Source organism: Tursiops truncatus, chromosome 1, assembly GCF_011762595.2.
Source record: "Tursiops truncatus isolate mTurTru1 chromosome 1, mTurTru1.mat.Y, whole genome shotgun sequence".
NCBI classification, from domain to species: domain Eukaryota; kingdom Metazoa; phylum Chordata; class Mammalia; order Artiodactyla; family Delphinidae; genus Tursiops; species Tursiops truncatus.
The window spans coordinates 5,654,998-5,672,256 of NC_047034.1; the positions used below are offsets into that span (position 1 = coordinate 5,654,998).

At 35.0% G+C, this 17,259-nt stretch overlaps 1 protein-coding gene across 3 annotated transcripts in view; it reads left to right on the forward strand.

The window, feature by feature from the left end:
- KCNT2 (potassium sodium-activated channel subfamily T member 2) overlaps nt 1–17,259 on the forward strand; it is a 372,171-nt gene that overhangs the window by 92,169 nt on the left and 262,743 nt on the right. For all 3 annotated transcript variants that reach the window (XM_073800193.1, XM_073800198.1, XM_073800201.1), the window contains exons 2-3: nt 14,663–14,742; nt 16,967–17,066. In XM_073800193.1, the coding sequence (XP_073656294.1) occupies nt 14,663–14,742; nt 16,967–17,066 (180 nt within the window). The remainder of the gene's footprint in view (nt 1–14,662; nt 14,743–16,966; nt 17,067–17,259) is intronic.

Genomic DNA, 17,259 nt, shown 5'->3' on the forward strand with positions numbered 1-17,259 from the left:
TTGACAATATGATTTAGCAGATAAGAATGTAAATAATAATGAGCAAAAAGCAAACTTTTATAGCAAAATTCATTCAACACTCAGCAAATATATTGAGTACCTATTATGTATACCTGGCACTGTGTTAGCTTCTGAGAACACAATCAAAATGAGCAAAATAGACATAGTTCCTGCGCTCACAATTTTAGAGCCAAGCAAAGCCATTACTAGCAGCTTTGGAGGGACACACAGCAAGAAACATGCCCTCAAATCAACTCTTGATGAGGCTTATAGTTCGATGTTATTAATGATGCATTCCATCTGGTACTTGGTAGCTTCCTGTCTATTTCAGTCTATTTTTGCTCTTTATTCTTGCAAAGCACTAAGCTAAGCAGTTTCTGCTTTGCTCAAGGAGGGTATACATTTTCAAAATGTAAATGGACCCAATTTCTAATTATGTAAATATTGTTTAAAAGTTAACTTTTTCCTTCTTTTACATTTCTGTGTTCTATGCCATAGAACTAGGTTTGTGCTCTGTAAGGTTTATTTGATGGATAGACACCTTTCAAAAGATCATTCTGATACATTATAATAAGCACTATGGTCAAAGGAATCGAGTGCGCTAAGCAAAAATACATGTGTGTCATTTAAAGACTTTGGTGAGAAAGGAGGTTGGGGTGGCAACTGAAATGAGACCTGAAGGAAGCAGAGCAAGATGGAGAAGGAAGGCAAAAGAAAGCTTAATTAGTTTGAGCTGTTCATTTTTCTTAAGATCCAGCTGAATATTTTTTATTGAAAAGTAGTGGACCCACAAATTTAAAAGCCCAGTAACTCGTATGATAATTAAGTCTGGTTGAGAAAGTAAAGAGGGACTATGGCATGCTAGAGTATCCATATTATCCACAGCAAATCAGAAGCATGCATTTGCAAACTGACAAACGTGTTCTTCCTTTTGGAGCAAGGTAACTTGGGAGTTCTTGTTGCCCAGCATAGATGCCAGATGGCAGTAGCCACAGATTGCCAGCCACTGCATGCTGATAGTTGTCAACTTTGGATGCTAACGTGGTGTCAGCAGCAACTACTGCCAAATAATTTTTCACTCCATATATATTAGTGAACATCCACTCTATTCTAGGCCCTGGGCAAACAGTTATAAGCAAAAGCTGATAAGTATCGCTCTAGTGGAGCTTGCGATTTAGTGAGGCTTTAAGAAACTGTGCGATGACAAATTTTATCCTCAAACCAATCCTGAATTTTTATAGAACTCTGGATGATAGAATTGGAATTAATTGGGGGGAGCGAGGGGATAGCATAGGGAAAATTAGCAGGTAGATCAGAGTATCTCCTTTCTCAGACACAATAAGGTGATGGGAAGAAGAAAGTGGGTGGTTATTTCCTTTCCAATACTTCCCTCTGTCTCACTATACATCCCTAGGTATCTAATCTGGCAGTATTTGCAGTGGTATCTAATTAAAGGTCATGGCTCAGGATAGAAGACTTTGCACATCACAGTTCTTTCAGTGATGTGAAATATTTTGCACCTATTTTTCTAGATTGATACATGGATGAAGTTTCCAGTTGGGTTCAATATTTATATTTATCACTTGAAGTTTTGTTTCACTTTGTTTTTCCATACCTTGCCTTGAAAATCAATTTTAACCTGCAGGCAGGTTTAAATATCTTTAGGTCATTCTTGCAAGCTGGTGTTGACCAAACATGTTGATTATAAGCATTTTTTTAAAAAAGTTTCTTCTTTCTTATTCTGCTAAAAGATTTGTACTGCTCGAAGAACTCTGGAGAATAATATTAATATATGCTCAAGTGAAAAGAGGATTCGGGTATAACTACATGACTTGTGTGTGTACCACCAGAAGCATGGATTTAACATCAGCTCAGATTGGGAGAAGATTCTAGGGGAAAAAATCAGAAATTTAGGTCTTGGTTATGCCAAGTTGGAGACATCCACTAGAGATCCCGGTAGAAAAGTTGAGTAGGCAGTTGAATTTGAATGTATGAGTTTAGGAGAGAGGAGTGGGTGGGATATATAAATTTGGCAAACTTGGGCATAGAGATTCATTACTCTTTGAGTATAGCTGCAAAAGGATGGATTTTAAGGACAGAAGGGAATGAATGAGCCAAGGATACCCAGGAGGAGTAAACTGTAAGGTGGAAGAAAACCAAGAGAATAGAGTGAAGAAAGGGATTCAAGGATGAGGAAGTGATCGACTATGCCCAATGCTGATAGAATAGGTTAGATGACCTGATTTCTGCATCGTGCCACGTAGAGGTCACTGGTGACCTTGATGATTGCAGATTTGGTGGAGAAGTGGAATAGGCTTAAGAAAGAAGAAGAGGTGAGGAATTGAAGCCAATGATTTTAGGTTTATTGTTTGTAAGTGTTATGGGCTGAATTGTGCCCTACAACATTCGTTATGTTGAAGCCCTAATCCTCAGTACTTCAGAACGTGACTGTATTTGGAGACAGGGCCTTTAAAGGGGTAATTAAGTTAAAATGAGGCCATCAGGATGGGCCCTAATCCAGTCTGACTGGTGTCCTTGTAAAAAGGGGAAATTTGCTCACACAGAGGCAGCACGGATGCTTGAACTCAGAGGGAAGATCCCGTGAGGACACAGTCAGAAGGTGCCCTCTGCCAGCCAAGGAGAAAGGCCTCAGGAGAAATCAACCTGCTGGCACCTTGATCTTAGACTTCCAGCCTCCAGAACTATGAGAAAATAAATTTCTGTTGTTTAAGTCACCCAAGTATTTTGTAATGGCAGCTCTAGAAAATGAATACAGCAAGTCTCAGTGTCTCTTTATTTCTTTCAGTACGGATCAATGCATGGCCAAGACGGCTAAGTGCATTCACATCCTCTTCTGCTATAAGAGATTTTCCTTAGTTCATGCACTGATGATGTACATTGCCTTTTCAATAACCCTGGTTCTTTCTAGGGGATTTCTGTGGGAGATTTCTTTGCCAGGTCTCCTGTCTGTCAAAATAGAAACTCCATATCATCAAAAATTGGCAGAAAGCACCAGGGTGAACAGCAGATTTAATGCTAACTTATATCTCTGGTTTCTTAATTTCTTGTCTTTTCTGGCTTCTAAGGATTTCCCTTACTTTCCTACTAACTAAGATATACACATTAAAAAAGTGGTGTGGTGTGTGTGTGCGTGTACGTTTAATAATTTATTTAGCTTCTCAAGGTATTTCATTTGGGAAGAGTTTATGGAATATGTTTTACCATATTGTCAGAAGCAAAATCCTGAGTTACTTTGAAGTCTTTTTTTGTGATAAAGCAGTTTGCTGTTATCTATACGTTGCCAATGTAATCACAATCAGTTGCTTGCTTTTTGATCAAGTTGAGTTACCGTTAAACTCATAGACAATCTATCTAAAGTAATTTCCAGTGTCTCTTATCGGATTCTCTGGAAGCAGAGAAGATAAGAGTTTGGTAAGAGTTTGATAAGAACAAACTCTTGATAAGAGTTTGGGTTGTGAAAGGTGTGATCTCAGGTAGGCTGGCTCATTGCAACCGAGGCAGAGCCTGTAGCAGCTTAGAGCTAGCAATTATCCAGCTATCATTGAAGGAGAGCGGTCTGGGTGCCAAAATTCCATGTCTACCAAATTCAGTTATATGGTACTTAATCATGGTACAGTCTTAGGAATAATATTTATTTACTAAACTAAAATAGTTGAAGGTGAAATTGTTAGGCAGTATTTCTTGTGTAAATAAAATTTAATCCAATAAATTCCAAAAATGTCTATCAGCTATGGTTGTATATTTTATAATCTGTTTTACTATATTTTGTAATCAGAAAAAAAATACAATAACTTAAAAAATAAAAAGTAAATTTGGGGTGGAGATGGTCAAAGTACAGACCTCCAGCTATAAAATAAATGTCCTGGGCATGTAATGTACAACATGGTGACTGTAGTTTAAAATACTGTATAGCATATTTGAAAGTTGCTAAGACAGTAGATCTTAAAAAAAGTTGCTAAGATAGTAGATCTTAAAATTTCTCATCACAGTTTACTCCTCCTGGGTATCCTTAGCTCATTCATTCCCTTCTGTCCTTAAAATCCATCCTTTATCTCAGTAAAAAATAGCAAAAAGAAAAGTAAATTTGATTTATATACCACGATGTTTCTTTCTTGGTTAAAGCTCATATATCATCAGGCTTAGGCGTATGGGAGTTAGACTGCCTGGTTGTGAATGCTAGGTCCACCATGTAGGATTTGTGTGATTTTGGGCAAATGCTTCTGTCTCCTAATCTGTAAAATGGAAATAGTAATAGTACCATTAAGGGTATGTCTTCAGAATTAAATGAGGTAATACATCTGTATGTTCAGTGGAGTGCTTGTGTATTTTCAATAAGTAGCTCCTCCATGGTACTGTCACTGTTTATTAACACATTTCTTGGCTTCTATTCAAGTTCTTTTAATTATCTGGCTTCTTCTCTACCTCTCTGCTTTCCCATATTGCTATTACCTGATACACTTCCTGTGCTCTAGCCATTTTAACTTCTTTTAATTCCATAAGTGTACTATACTTTTTCTCACATTTTTTTCCCCTTTGTACCTGCCATTTCTTCTAATTTTTTTTTTTTTTTTTTTTTTTTTTTGCGGTACACGGGCCTCTCACTGTTGTGGCCTCTCCCATTGCGGAGCACAGGCTCCGGACGCGCAGGCTCAGCGGCCATGGCTCACGGGTGCAGCCGCTCCGCGGTATGTGGGATCTTCCCAGATGGGGGCACGAACCCGTGTCCCCTGGATCGGCAAGCGGACTCTCAACCACTGCACCACCAGGGGAGCCCTCACCATTATTTTTTAATAAGAGTTTAAAAGTTTCCTTAATCTATGTAAAGGTGATTTAATCCATATGGTGTGAGATAGGGGTCCAATTTCACCTTTTTTTCCTATTTGGATAACTGTTTAAAAAATCAATTTATTGAAAGTTCCTCTTTTTACTATTGACCTGTCATACTCTTTTTGTTACATAATAATATTCAATATATGCATGAGTCAATTTCTTTACTGTTTTATTCCACGAATCAATTTTTCTTTCTCGGTGCTATACTTATAATCTTTTAATTACTGTAGGATCATAAGTCTTGATATCAGGTAGGGAAAATATCTACTCTTTATTCTTCTTCACAAATGTCTTATTTAGTTTAATCTTTCACCCTCTATAGAATCAGCTTATCAAGTTCCACAACATTGCCCATGTGATTTTGATTGGAATTTTATAGAACCTTTGGTTTATTTTATAATATAAATACCAAATTGTTTTCCAAAGCATTTGGGACAACTTAAATTATGCTGGTAATTAATAAGAAGCCCTTATTAGAGGAGGAACTGTTAGAGTACAATTTTCAAAAGGTTAAAAGATCATGTCCCTCATCCAAATACGAAATGAAAACTTGTCAAAACTTATATTCAACTCATTGATTAAGGAGGGAAACAGTACTAATTTAAAACTGGTAGAGTATTGAAGAAGCTAGGTATTTCCAGGCAATGTCAAAATAAGGTGGTTGGGTTAGCAGCCCCACCTCCAGAAGTCCTACGGGTCCATGTGCATTAACCTTTGGAGCTTTCTCTTTTGTTGGGTGGAGATTCTTTGCATGTCTACTTGACACAACTTTGCTTACTAAGGTCTGTTCCTCCATGGTGGTAAAAATGCACAGAAAATACAAAGTCAGCATTTTATTAAAAGAACATCTAGTAATCTCTTTTGCTTACTTCCAACTTTTGGATAATTTTCCTGACAAAACTGACAGCAAATGTTTCTGTAGTGTAACAGTTTCATGTTTTAACTGTATCATTTTCTACCTTCTTGGACAGTTTGGGAAAAAAGTATTGGGAAAGTACTCTGAGAGAAACTTATTTGACTGTTAAAATAAGATGATAACCAGATTTTTAGATTACTGCTATGTTGTTTGTCATATACATAGGTTTAAATTGATTTGACATTTAGATTTTATGTTATTTAGTAAAAATATAGACAATATATTTATTATTTATTAGAAAAGTGTATGATTTTTTTCTTATTTTTTCATAATAAACCAACAAAACCTAAAAATCCATTTATGTATGTAAGAGAATTGTGAAAAAATGGTGCATTGTTAACATAGAGGAATATATAGAAGAATACCATGCAGTGTTAAAAATGACAATCTAGGCCTGCATTTTCTATGATTGAGTAAAAATAATTACGTTATAAATCAGCAGATGTAGGATAATTTCCTTTATACTGTTGTTTAAATAATTGACATGTCACCAGATGCTTGTAAATGAAGCAAAACTAAGTTTATTTAAACTCCCTGAAGTTAGTGAGTAAGCATTAGCAATGCTTCAGAAGATGATGTTAGAAGTGAGATATTTATTAGGCTTTGGAATAAGGGCTCAAGTGGTGTAAGAGGGATCTTTCATGGTGAAAAAGGATGTCACTTAGCATTGGCGGACACAGCAAAGTGAGGGTTTTGAACTCTTAATGAGTAATAAGTAAAAAGACAATGCAAGTCTTAATGTCTTATAAATAAGTGATGTGTTTGCCTAGGTAAATGGACTGTTGTCCCCAATAAACTGATCTGTAGGAGTTTTCTGGGGTAAACAGTGAAGTTATTTATTGCCTTATATCCTCATTTTTCCTAAGCAAATATCTTGGAGGAATCAACTACATCAAATTGGCATCAGTGATCCACAGTTTTTGTTTTTCCCTTTATAAGTGTTTATTCTAGGAATATTTTTAAGCTACCAACATACCAGAAAAAGGTTATTTGCCATTGTCCAGTTGTTTGTCTCACGTAGAAAGTATCTTCTTTAATTTTCATAACCTGTTAATGGAAATAATATCCACATTTTACAGAGAATAAATGTTAGGAAATCTGATAATCAGATGCATATCATCTGATTCCAAAGTCTGTGCTCTTATCCCTCTTAGCTGTTATACTTCACTACAAAATAAACAAATAAATGAACATACCAACAAACTATTGTGGAAAAAAATTCAGTTTCTCTAGAAAACCCATTAGATTTATTGTAATATTTATTGAGTGAAATTCTATTTGTGACTGTTTCCCCCTGTTTCTCCAAATTGTGGGACCATGTCTTTAACTGTATTCAACCCAGTATGATTTATCTATTAAAATCATATATGTTACTTAAGTAAGAATATTAAGTAATAAAATAAATCCTAAAGAAATGTGTGTCCCCAGTGAGCTGTGCCTATTACTGATCTATGACTTTTGAGGTGCAGAATGGGAGAGGGCTTGCAGAACTGATTTAAAATCTTATGACATTGGTGCAAAGAATTCAATAAAACTAAAAGGTGCTTCTTTCATTGCATATGGAAGTCTTTGTGTAATTTCCAGTTTCATACTAACAACTAGCATCTGTTGATCATGCCCTGACTATTTGAGACCCAATAGCTTCCTCCCCCAAAACACACACATTTCTTCCCAAACTGGACTTTGCTATTTAATCATGCCGCCCATTCCTAGCAATCCTGGGCTGTGGGAGCATTGTTATGTTTTTCCTTCAAGGCTTTAAAATGACTGGTGCAAGAGTCCAATCTGAGTTAGAAATTACATGATGTCTTCTATCCTCTTCTTATCTTATATGCATACAGAAAAAGCAAAGAGGGTTTACATGTTGTAGTTGTTATGAGTTTTGATTGGGAGGCCGTTAGGCTTGTGGTGAGGCCATGCTACCTGTAGTCGTTATTATGTAAGTTTATCCGCCTTCCTGTGGCTAACAGCTTTATACTTTACGAACGTATGTTTACATTTATGCATGTTCATATATTTGTGTATATATATATCTTTATACCCTGTATGAGTATGTATATATACCTACTTGATCCAGACCTGCCCGCCACCATGCAGTTGGGCCAAGGTATGAAGAAGCAAAATCGTTTTGCAATTTAAGGGTGAAAAAAGTGTATCTTTATACCTAAATAAAGCTAAATACTTCTTCTAGCTTTCTTTATGTTTTGCTTCCTGTGCATAGGTTTAAGTTAAATTGGGATTGCTTAAATTTAATTATTTTTAGAAAAATGGGGAAGTACAGAGAGTAGGTCCTGAAAATGAACATTGACATGAGGACATGAGTTTTCAAACTGAAGAGAGACTTGAATAAAAAAGTACTCCTGGGTGGACTTGTAAATTGTTTTCCCATGGAAACCACAAATCTGTGTATTTCCAGCTACCAGCAAGCTGTGATTACCAAGGAGTGACAAAAGCATAAATGCTATTATTGAGGGGTATCAGCATTATCCAGAATGAAAGAAAATTGATGAGTGATTAGCACCCCAGGTTCTTTCCTCATTACCATTACATCTATCTGTCTATTTATCTATCATCACTATATAAAAATATATATCTATTTAAACATATATATATGTACATGTACTATATATAAACATATATCTATTTAAACACATATATGTGTATATATATATATATGTATATATATATACATATGCATATAATAGTAGCTGGTTTCCCTTTCTGAAAATGACATTATTTAAAATTTTATTTTTAAGATGCAGAGAATGCTATTGAAAGTCTCCAGAATTAATCTCTGCCTCCTTATAAGATGTTACCAACTAAAAGAGGTGGGAAAGTTAGGCTTGCATAATTATGAAAAGAATAAGATGGGCAAAAAGATGTTGGGAAATGCTTTAGGAAGGACTCCAAAGTATTTAAAGTGAGGTTATTTTTTGTGCATGTAGTAAAGATTGGAAGCCAGGTAGAAGGCCTTTGGAAGCACTTGAGCATGAACTGGTGAAACTAATTTTTTTAAATGAGAAATTAATGGTAGGCTTATTTTTTAATTTATTGTTTTACAAGGTTCCACTTGAATGGTAGCTCTGTTAAATAATTTAGTTACCTGAAGTTAAGAGTGAATATTTGGAAATGGACAGGAACCTGGTTTAGAGTCAATAATCAAAGGGCAGTATTAAACAAACACTTCTCAGTGCCCCTGTGTGGGTTTGGTGTTTGCAGTCCTCTTTTGTAAGACTTTGCAGGTGACCTAGAACTCTCCTAATAATGAAGAACTAACTTGATGAGGAGGCAGGAAGCAAGAAGTAGTAACAGAAGGACCAGTGTCCCAATTCTGTCTCAGTACTAGCTATAAATTTGGGCAAGTCGCTAAAATTATTTGAATTGAAGTTTTTTCTCTATAAAATAAAGTTGATGGTGGCCTTACCCAAGTCATAGCAACACTGTAAAAATTAAATCAATCAACAGTAGTGGATTTTTTTCTAAATGTTCATTAAATCATGGGGAGATGGTGCAAATAAACAAACACATCCAAATTAATAAAACTGAAAAAAAAAAAAAACGCTGCAGGGAATGATCATTAATTACAAGGTAGACCAAGTTGGAATAAGAGCTTACGAGGATTCAGCTCACCACAAACCCAAGTTTTGCATCCTCAAAATAGTTATAACCTAAGGAAAGGAAGATGACTTTATCTATTCCACTACACTATCGACTCAGAGTCCTTAAGGTTTGTACCAAAGAAAGAACTGGGGACCTTCATTCAGGCATTGAACAGGAATAGGTCCCTAATAGGTCTCAAGTAACTTAAGAGATACTTAAGACATAAACATGAACAATATGGTCCCCACCCTCATGGAGCTTACAATCTAATGGACTTACTTCATATGACTAAGAAGTGCTACCGTCACCATCATAGAGAATGATTGGAAGGGAAGAACAACAGTTAGACCAGAAAGTCCAGGTAGATATTGCCTTGTTTGAATGAGTGTAGTAATAGAAAAACTGGTACCTGGACTCCATGACCAATATCACAGCATCAGAGGAAAGCAGGAAGGGAAAAGCACCAAGTGGACACAGAGGAAGAATTTTCCTTTGGTAATGATCTGTATGTAGCATAATTTCCAAAAGAGAATATCTGCAAAACTTTGGCATCCTAAACAGAGTCCAAGGCATTATTAGAGCAAAAAAAAAAAGTGTTTCTGAAAGAATGGTGCACTGACAACCTGGGTCAGAATTATTTTTGGTATTTTAAAGAAAGTAAACAAGAATTTTAAGACTGAAACAAGGAAATTGCCTTTTAACAAGATCCTGCATAATTTTTATGCTAAATTCAAGTAACCAGAGCAATGGAAAATGGGAAAAAAATAAAACATTTAAATCAGTATTAAGGCAGTTGATATTGTTAAGACAAATTGATGATGGTTATACAAAAAAATCTCTATATACTTAAAATTGTTCCAGAGAATAAAATATCTGGAGAGTTTTTCAGTCTGTATTTGAAGATATTAGAATAATCTAAAGGTAATAGCACATCAATCTTAGTTATGAGCATAGAAGAAAATCTCCTAAAATATAGGAAAATGAATCCAGCAGTAAATTACATGAATAGTTCACTATTACAAAAACAACTTATTCCACAACTGAAAAAAATAATTGCCTAATAGAAAAACTATTAAAATAGTTTACCAAATCAATAAATCAAGAGAAAAACAAAAATGTACCATCAACTAATAGATTCAAGACAGGTTTTTTTTTAACATCAACATTCATTCATTCCTGTTATGAGTTTTAGTAAAACATAAGTATTTATTGCAATCTCATAGTCAACAATATAATTACTGCTATAGCACTAGAAGCCTTCTAAGAATGCACACCATGGTTATTTGATTATTTTTTTTTTCATCAAAAGGTTCTAGTCAACGTAATAAGACAAGAACAATAAAATGGGAATACAAATATTGGAGATTTCCAGATGACATGATTGCCTAGAAAACTCAGAAAATAAACCTGAAAAATATCACTACCTATGAGAGAGTTCAACATGGTAGTCAGTTACAGTATCAAAAACAAAAGTTAAAGATTGGAACAAAACACTTTTAGAATAGCAAACAATATAATAGGATCTGCCCAAATAAAACATTGTTGACCAACATAAAAATAATGTTATTAACCAATGGTAACATATGTCAGTAAGAACAGATATGGCCTAATAAGGATTGCAACTCCACTTTATTTTTTATTAAATACACCCATTTCCACTATTATATTAGGATAAATGTGACAAAATGATCTTAATTTTATTTTGAGTATAAACATGTGGAAAAATCACATTTTAAGGATTGATGAGGGCAGATTTGCCCTGGTGTATTGTTCAAAACCATATAGTTTGAGTCCACTAAAATGACCTCCTGGATGGAGGTAAGTTCAGATAAAGTTAGATGGGAGGAGGCAGGCCATAAAAGAGGAAGGAAGGAAGGAAGAGAAGAAGGACAGAGGGAGAGCAGAAGAGAGGAAGGAAGGAAGGAGGGAAGAAAAGGAGGAAGGAAGGAAGGAAAAGCACATTTAAATCTGGAAAGGGAAATACTAGGAGGATGTTGAAAATCAACTAAAATCATGAAAAAAATGGGGAAAGATAAAAAGTAAACTCTGTCCTAAATCTCTGAGTACTAGAGAACTTTATGGTGCTGGAGAGTTCCTGAAAGTGTACAGTACACTAAGTGGCGTTGATTCCCAAAGAGTTGCCGTTGGATCAAATAAAAGAAAAATCCACTCCATATTATAAATAGTAAACCCAAAGGACATTTTTTTGTACCTGTTAGAAGACATGGGTCAAAAAGCATTTTGTTTGTTTTTTGTTTGTTTTTTTTCATTTTAGCTTTGAAAAGCATTTGTATAAATTTATGCTTTAATATCATCCATGGTCCTCAGTGATATTGACTTGGAGAGATCGCTAGATTAATTAAGAGTTTTGGGCTTCCCTGGTGGCCCAGTGGTTAAGAATCCGCCTGCCAATACAGGGGACAAGGGTTCGAGCCCTAGTCCGGGAAGATCCCACATGCAGTGGGGCAACTAAGCCCGTGCACCACAACTACCGAACCTGTGCTCTAGAGACCGTAAGTCACAACTGCTGAGCCCATGTGCCACAACTACTGAGCCCACGTGCCTAGAGCCCGTGCTCCGCAAAAAGAGAAGCCGCCACAATGAGAAGCCCATGCACCACAATGAAGATTAGCCCCTGCTCGCCGCAAGTAGAGAAAGCCAGCATGCAGCAACAAAGATCCAACACAGCCAAAAATATAAAATAAAATAACATAAATTAATTAAAAAAAGAAAGAGTTTTACTTCACACGATATTATACTTAAAATGGAATTTCGAAGTCATTTAATGAGAGACCTCACACCATGCAAAATTGTTTTTACCTCAGGAAAAAAATCCAGTCACTTGCAAGCTCTTATCTAGTCTTTGGCACATTTATATGGATTGGCGAGCTCTCCACTTTATAATGATGGCCATTTCAAAATCGGGTAATATCATTCATAATCTCATATTTTTCTATAATTAATCCTATACAATAGAGCATCATATTATGAATCATCTCATTTTAGTAGTGATGGTCACTTCAGTATTTAAAGACAGCCATTTTGTTAGTGCATATTCTTCATATTTAGGTTAAACACTTCCAGTTCCTTAAACTTGTCATCCAATGAAATACTTTCCAGATCCCTCATTTTTTGCTTCAGGCTTTAGATGATCTCATTTTAGTTGAAAAATGCACCTCTATTATATACCCAGTACTGCACTCCTGATATTAACTGAAGAATGGACTCATATTTTTATAAATTGGATAATTCTAGGAAGCAAATCTACATGACCTTTGCTTTATTACTTGTGTATTAGCCATATGTCCTCTCAAATTTGCTTTTGTATCCATAGCAAATATGAACTAATTTAGATTGATATCAGTGTTACAGTTGCTTTATTTAAAATAAAGTCCTTTTCATTTGATAAACAAGGGAAATAGAGCCAATCATGGCTTTCCAAGATACTAGTGGAGTTGTGGGACTGCATGTGTGTACATGTACTTTTATAGCATGTGAGTGTGAAGGTTTGCATATATGTGAAGTGGTATGTGCGTGCACACAGGCATGCATATAGAGGTGTGCTGCTAGAAGATATTGTTTTTTCATGGCTTCTTGCTAAAGAAATTAACAAGTAAAGAGAATCATGATTTATGTGTTGATTTTTGTGATTTTACATATAAAGTAAAAAAGAGGACAGTAAATGACAAAATGATGCAAAGAAGAGAAAAAATGTTTATGGGTGAGGATATTTTCTTTAGGAATAAGAGAAAAAGAGCAATTCAAGTCTTCTGGAAGGTGTAACAGATAAAACTTGTTTTGCAATTGATAACAAAAGCCCTTTTGTTTTTATGGCCTAAGAGATATTGCTTTTAAAACATTCATAGATCTTCTTGAACATGCAGCTTAGAATTTAGGAGTGAAATATTTCTGTAGTACATGTCAATTATTTTTTCTCCAGTTTTATCTCTTTTGTGTACTCCTGCAAAACAAAAAACAAACAAAAAACTATCTCATTTATATAGATTACCTTATCAAAATTCTGTCACATAAGGAAAAATGAAATTATGTCTTTGTTGTTTGTGTAAGCATTAAAATATTTTCTTAATTTTTTTAGAATCCTAGCCTATAATAAATATGTTTGAGACTATTTAACTAAGAAAATTTCAGATGATTATTCACAAGTTACCATGCACTGAACACAATGTTTCTTTTCACTCAGTATTTTGAAAATATTATTTAAGCCCTATCACATAAGAGAAGTTTGCTAGAATTTAGGGAGAAAGCAAATGCATTTATTAGAACGCTATTATGTTTTAGAGTGTTGGTATCAGTTTATAGTAGATTAAATGTAGAATATTCAGTCCCTTAACTGATTTGTCTGGTTTGTAACTTCTCTATGGTGACTTTAACATGCCACTTGCACTACCACTCCTTTGTTGATCCATATATATTTTTTTTTTTTTTTTTTTTTTTTTTTTTTTTTTTTTTTTTAAATTTTTTTAAATTTATTTATTCATTATTTTTGGCTGCGTTGGGTCTTCGTTTCTGCGCGAGGGCTTTCTCTAGTTGCGGCGAGCGGGAGCCACTCTTCATCGCGGTGCGCGGGCCCCTCACTGTCGTGGCCTCTCTTGTTGCGGAGCGCAGACTCCAGACGCGCGGGCTCAGTTGTGGCTCGCAGGCCTAGTTGCTCTGCGGCATGTGGGATCCTCCCAGACCAGGGCTCGAACCCGTGTCCCCCGCATTGGCAGGCAGACTCCCAACCACTGCGCCACCAGGGAAGCCCCATATATATTTTAATATGAGCTAGATAAATAAAAAGGTAAAGTGTTCCATACGTGGTGTCCCAAATAGTCTCAAGATAAAGTGAAGACTTGCTAGAAATAGCTTTTCAGGCCCAGTCCCTTAAGTTTCAGATACAGTAGATCTGGAGTGGTTAGTTCAACCTGAATTTTTTAAGCATGCAGTTGATTCTGATGACAGGGAAAAGAATTAGGAAAACCCTCATGAAAAATTATTCCAAAAACACATATGAAAGACTTTTGCATTATTGCTGTTTGGAATCACCCATACCACTCATCATATCCACTGATACAAATAATCAAATCAACTACATATGATATTTGAACTGACTATATCTTTAAAATTGGAAAGTAACTGCTTCTCTCAAAAATAAAAAATTAGCATTTTACTCAATTCTCCTTTTCTGTGGTGGGGATTCACTCAAAGTATACAATGTATCACATCAAATAATTTATTTTTATTTTCTTATATATTAGTCTTTAGATTAATTATGTTTTTATTTTTTGTTTGCAGGGTGCAAGTTGAATTTTATATGAATGAAAACACATTTAAAGAGAGACTAAAGTTATTTTTTATCAAAAACCAGAGATCAAGTAAGTCTTTAATTTTATTCCCCTGTGTATATATTTGTATATATGTTTGCCTTAAAAAATTCCAGCTTTGCAATCCTTTTGCAAAATATCTTTTATAGAGAGAAGTAAAATTGATAGTCTTATCTGCCGGGCATTAAAGTTTAGAAAACAATAGATGTTACATCTGGTGGTGTCAAGTCAAGGTTTCTTGACTATTTTACTTCTCGAAATCCCACATCAGTAAGTAGACTTCTGAGTGGACCATTTGGATTGCTAGGAACATTGAGGAAAATCATTTAAGTGAGGGTTCCCCATATTTTAACTGTGAGGGATACCAAAACTTGTTTTGAGAAGACTCTGGTGATTCCAAGTGACCATAACGGGGAATAATTTTCTGGTTTAGTGATTTAGTAGGGAAGAGTTTCCCCATCACACCTAATAACAAGAAACATGTAGGCTGTTCCGAAAGGTACAGATTACTAGCATCCTCCCCTGGAGATTTAAAATCAGAAAGTATAGAGCTAAGCTCAGCATATAACATCTCAGTGATCCTTATCATCAAAAAACCTTGGGAAACGTTGGAACTTCAAGGAGGCATGAAATCAGCATAGTCACTGACCTCCTAAGCCTGTTCAGGCTTGAAGTGCCAGTCATACTTGCCTCCCCCTAGTACCATGTACTTTGAAAAAGCCATAAACAATGAACCAATATGCAGTTTTTTCATGTGATTGTTGCTTAAGATGTCAAGAAGCATTGAGAGGTCTACATTAGACTGGTGTAGACTTTGCTCTTTTTGAATTTTGACCTCCTGGGGTGGTCTAAAGTAAGTTGTGCTTCTTTAGAGTTCATAGAGAGAAACTTGAGTTGTGAGCAGTTACCCAAATACTGACTACAGGGAATATTTCAGTCTGTAAGGCACACAGGTTAGAGAATCTTAATGGCTGGTTAATTTTAGGATTAGGCTAATAATAACTAATGCTTCTCTAATCCAGTTGTTTTGAATTCCCAAGGTGGAATCCCACCAATAGATGTTACCTGGAGAGGCCACATCATTTGCATAGAAGGTTTCCTTTATTTTAAAAATTTTACTAAAAATTTTCTTTCTCCAGGCCAGAAGGAATAGATGTATTATTTGAATACTTTAACAACAGCCAGCTTTGACTAAGCTGTCATTTGAAGAGATCAGTTCTATAAAACCAGGGCAATTTCATTAACAGTTTAGAAGACTTTATAAAGAAGCTAAACCATAAGTACCTAGCATTTTAGTAGGAAAACCCAGGAAAAATTGCACAATTAATAAGCATTAACCTTTTACTGTTAAGAAATATTACCTCAGGTACACTCACTTATAGCAGAGTAAAAACAAAATGGCATTTTATTTCCAGATTTTATTGAGAATTAATTATAGGAAGACCTCAAAATTTTATTCACAGTCTGTGAATCAGTTACCACCTGATAATTGCAGGAAAGGTAATGCTTCTATTAATCAGACTTTAAACATGTTTTGCTTAATATTAATTACTCTTCTTCATCATCAAGTATTATAGGCTGCATAACTGTGAGCGACACAGTTTCAAAGATACATACATGGCAGTCTTAATTCCCACAAATTTTTTTTTAAGATTTCATTGGTATTTAAACCTAAAGTAAAAAGTTGGTGGAGTCTCAAAAATGTGTCTGCGTGTGTGTGTGTGTGTGTGTGTGTGTGTGTGTGCTTGTGTATTTCCCAGCATATGCTATTAGGATTTCTCTATAATTATATAATTACTAATTAAATGTATAATACATAATTATTTACATGATTATAATTTCTCTACAATCAAACCTACAAGGTGCTCAGAAGATACAAGATTTATAACTTACCCTGTGAATTTGTAAACAGCTAGATTTTCTGGCTAGTTAAAATTTATTCCAAAATTCATGGATCTATAAAATGCTTAAACTTCTAAGCATACTTGAACCAATCTTGATCGGACATGATTTTTGTGGCTTCTGAATGCTCAAATGTAGATTTACTCTTAGTGTATAATATTCACTGTCATTTGCGGTTCATACATTCTGTCATTCTCATTTTTTGTTTCAATATTTAGCCACCTAGAACTTCAGAGTGGGTAAGCAATTATGGTATTGTAGATTCTAAACACAATTTGAGTGCTGTACTTAAAGCTGATATTTTTGACAATTCTTTTTAATCTTTTGTGGACTGAGTTCAAATGAAAATCCAATTTTTGTTGTTTGTTTAAAGGTCTAAGAATACGTCTGTTCAATTTTTCTCTCAAATTATTAAGCTGCTTTTTGTACATAATCCGAGTGCTACTAGAAAACCCTTCACAAGGAAATGAATGGTAAGGTATCTTTGTCTGATTTTCTACAATATTCTTTTGATTAGTTTAAATTGTATTATAAGTTTTGAGGTAAAACTGGTAAAAATAACATTATATTAGTTTCAGGTGTACAACGTAATAATTTGATCTTTGTGTACATGAGAAAGCGATCACCACCATAAGTCTAGTTACCATACGTCACCGTACAATCCAT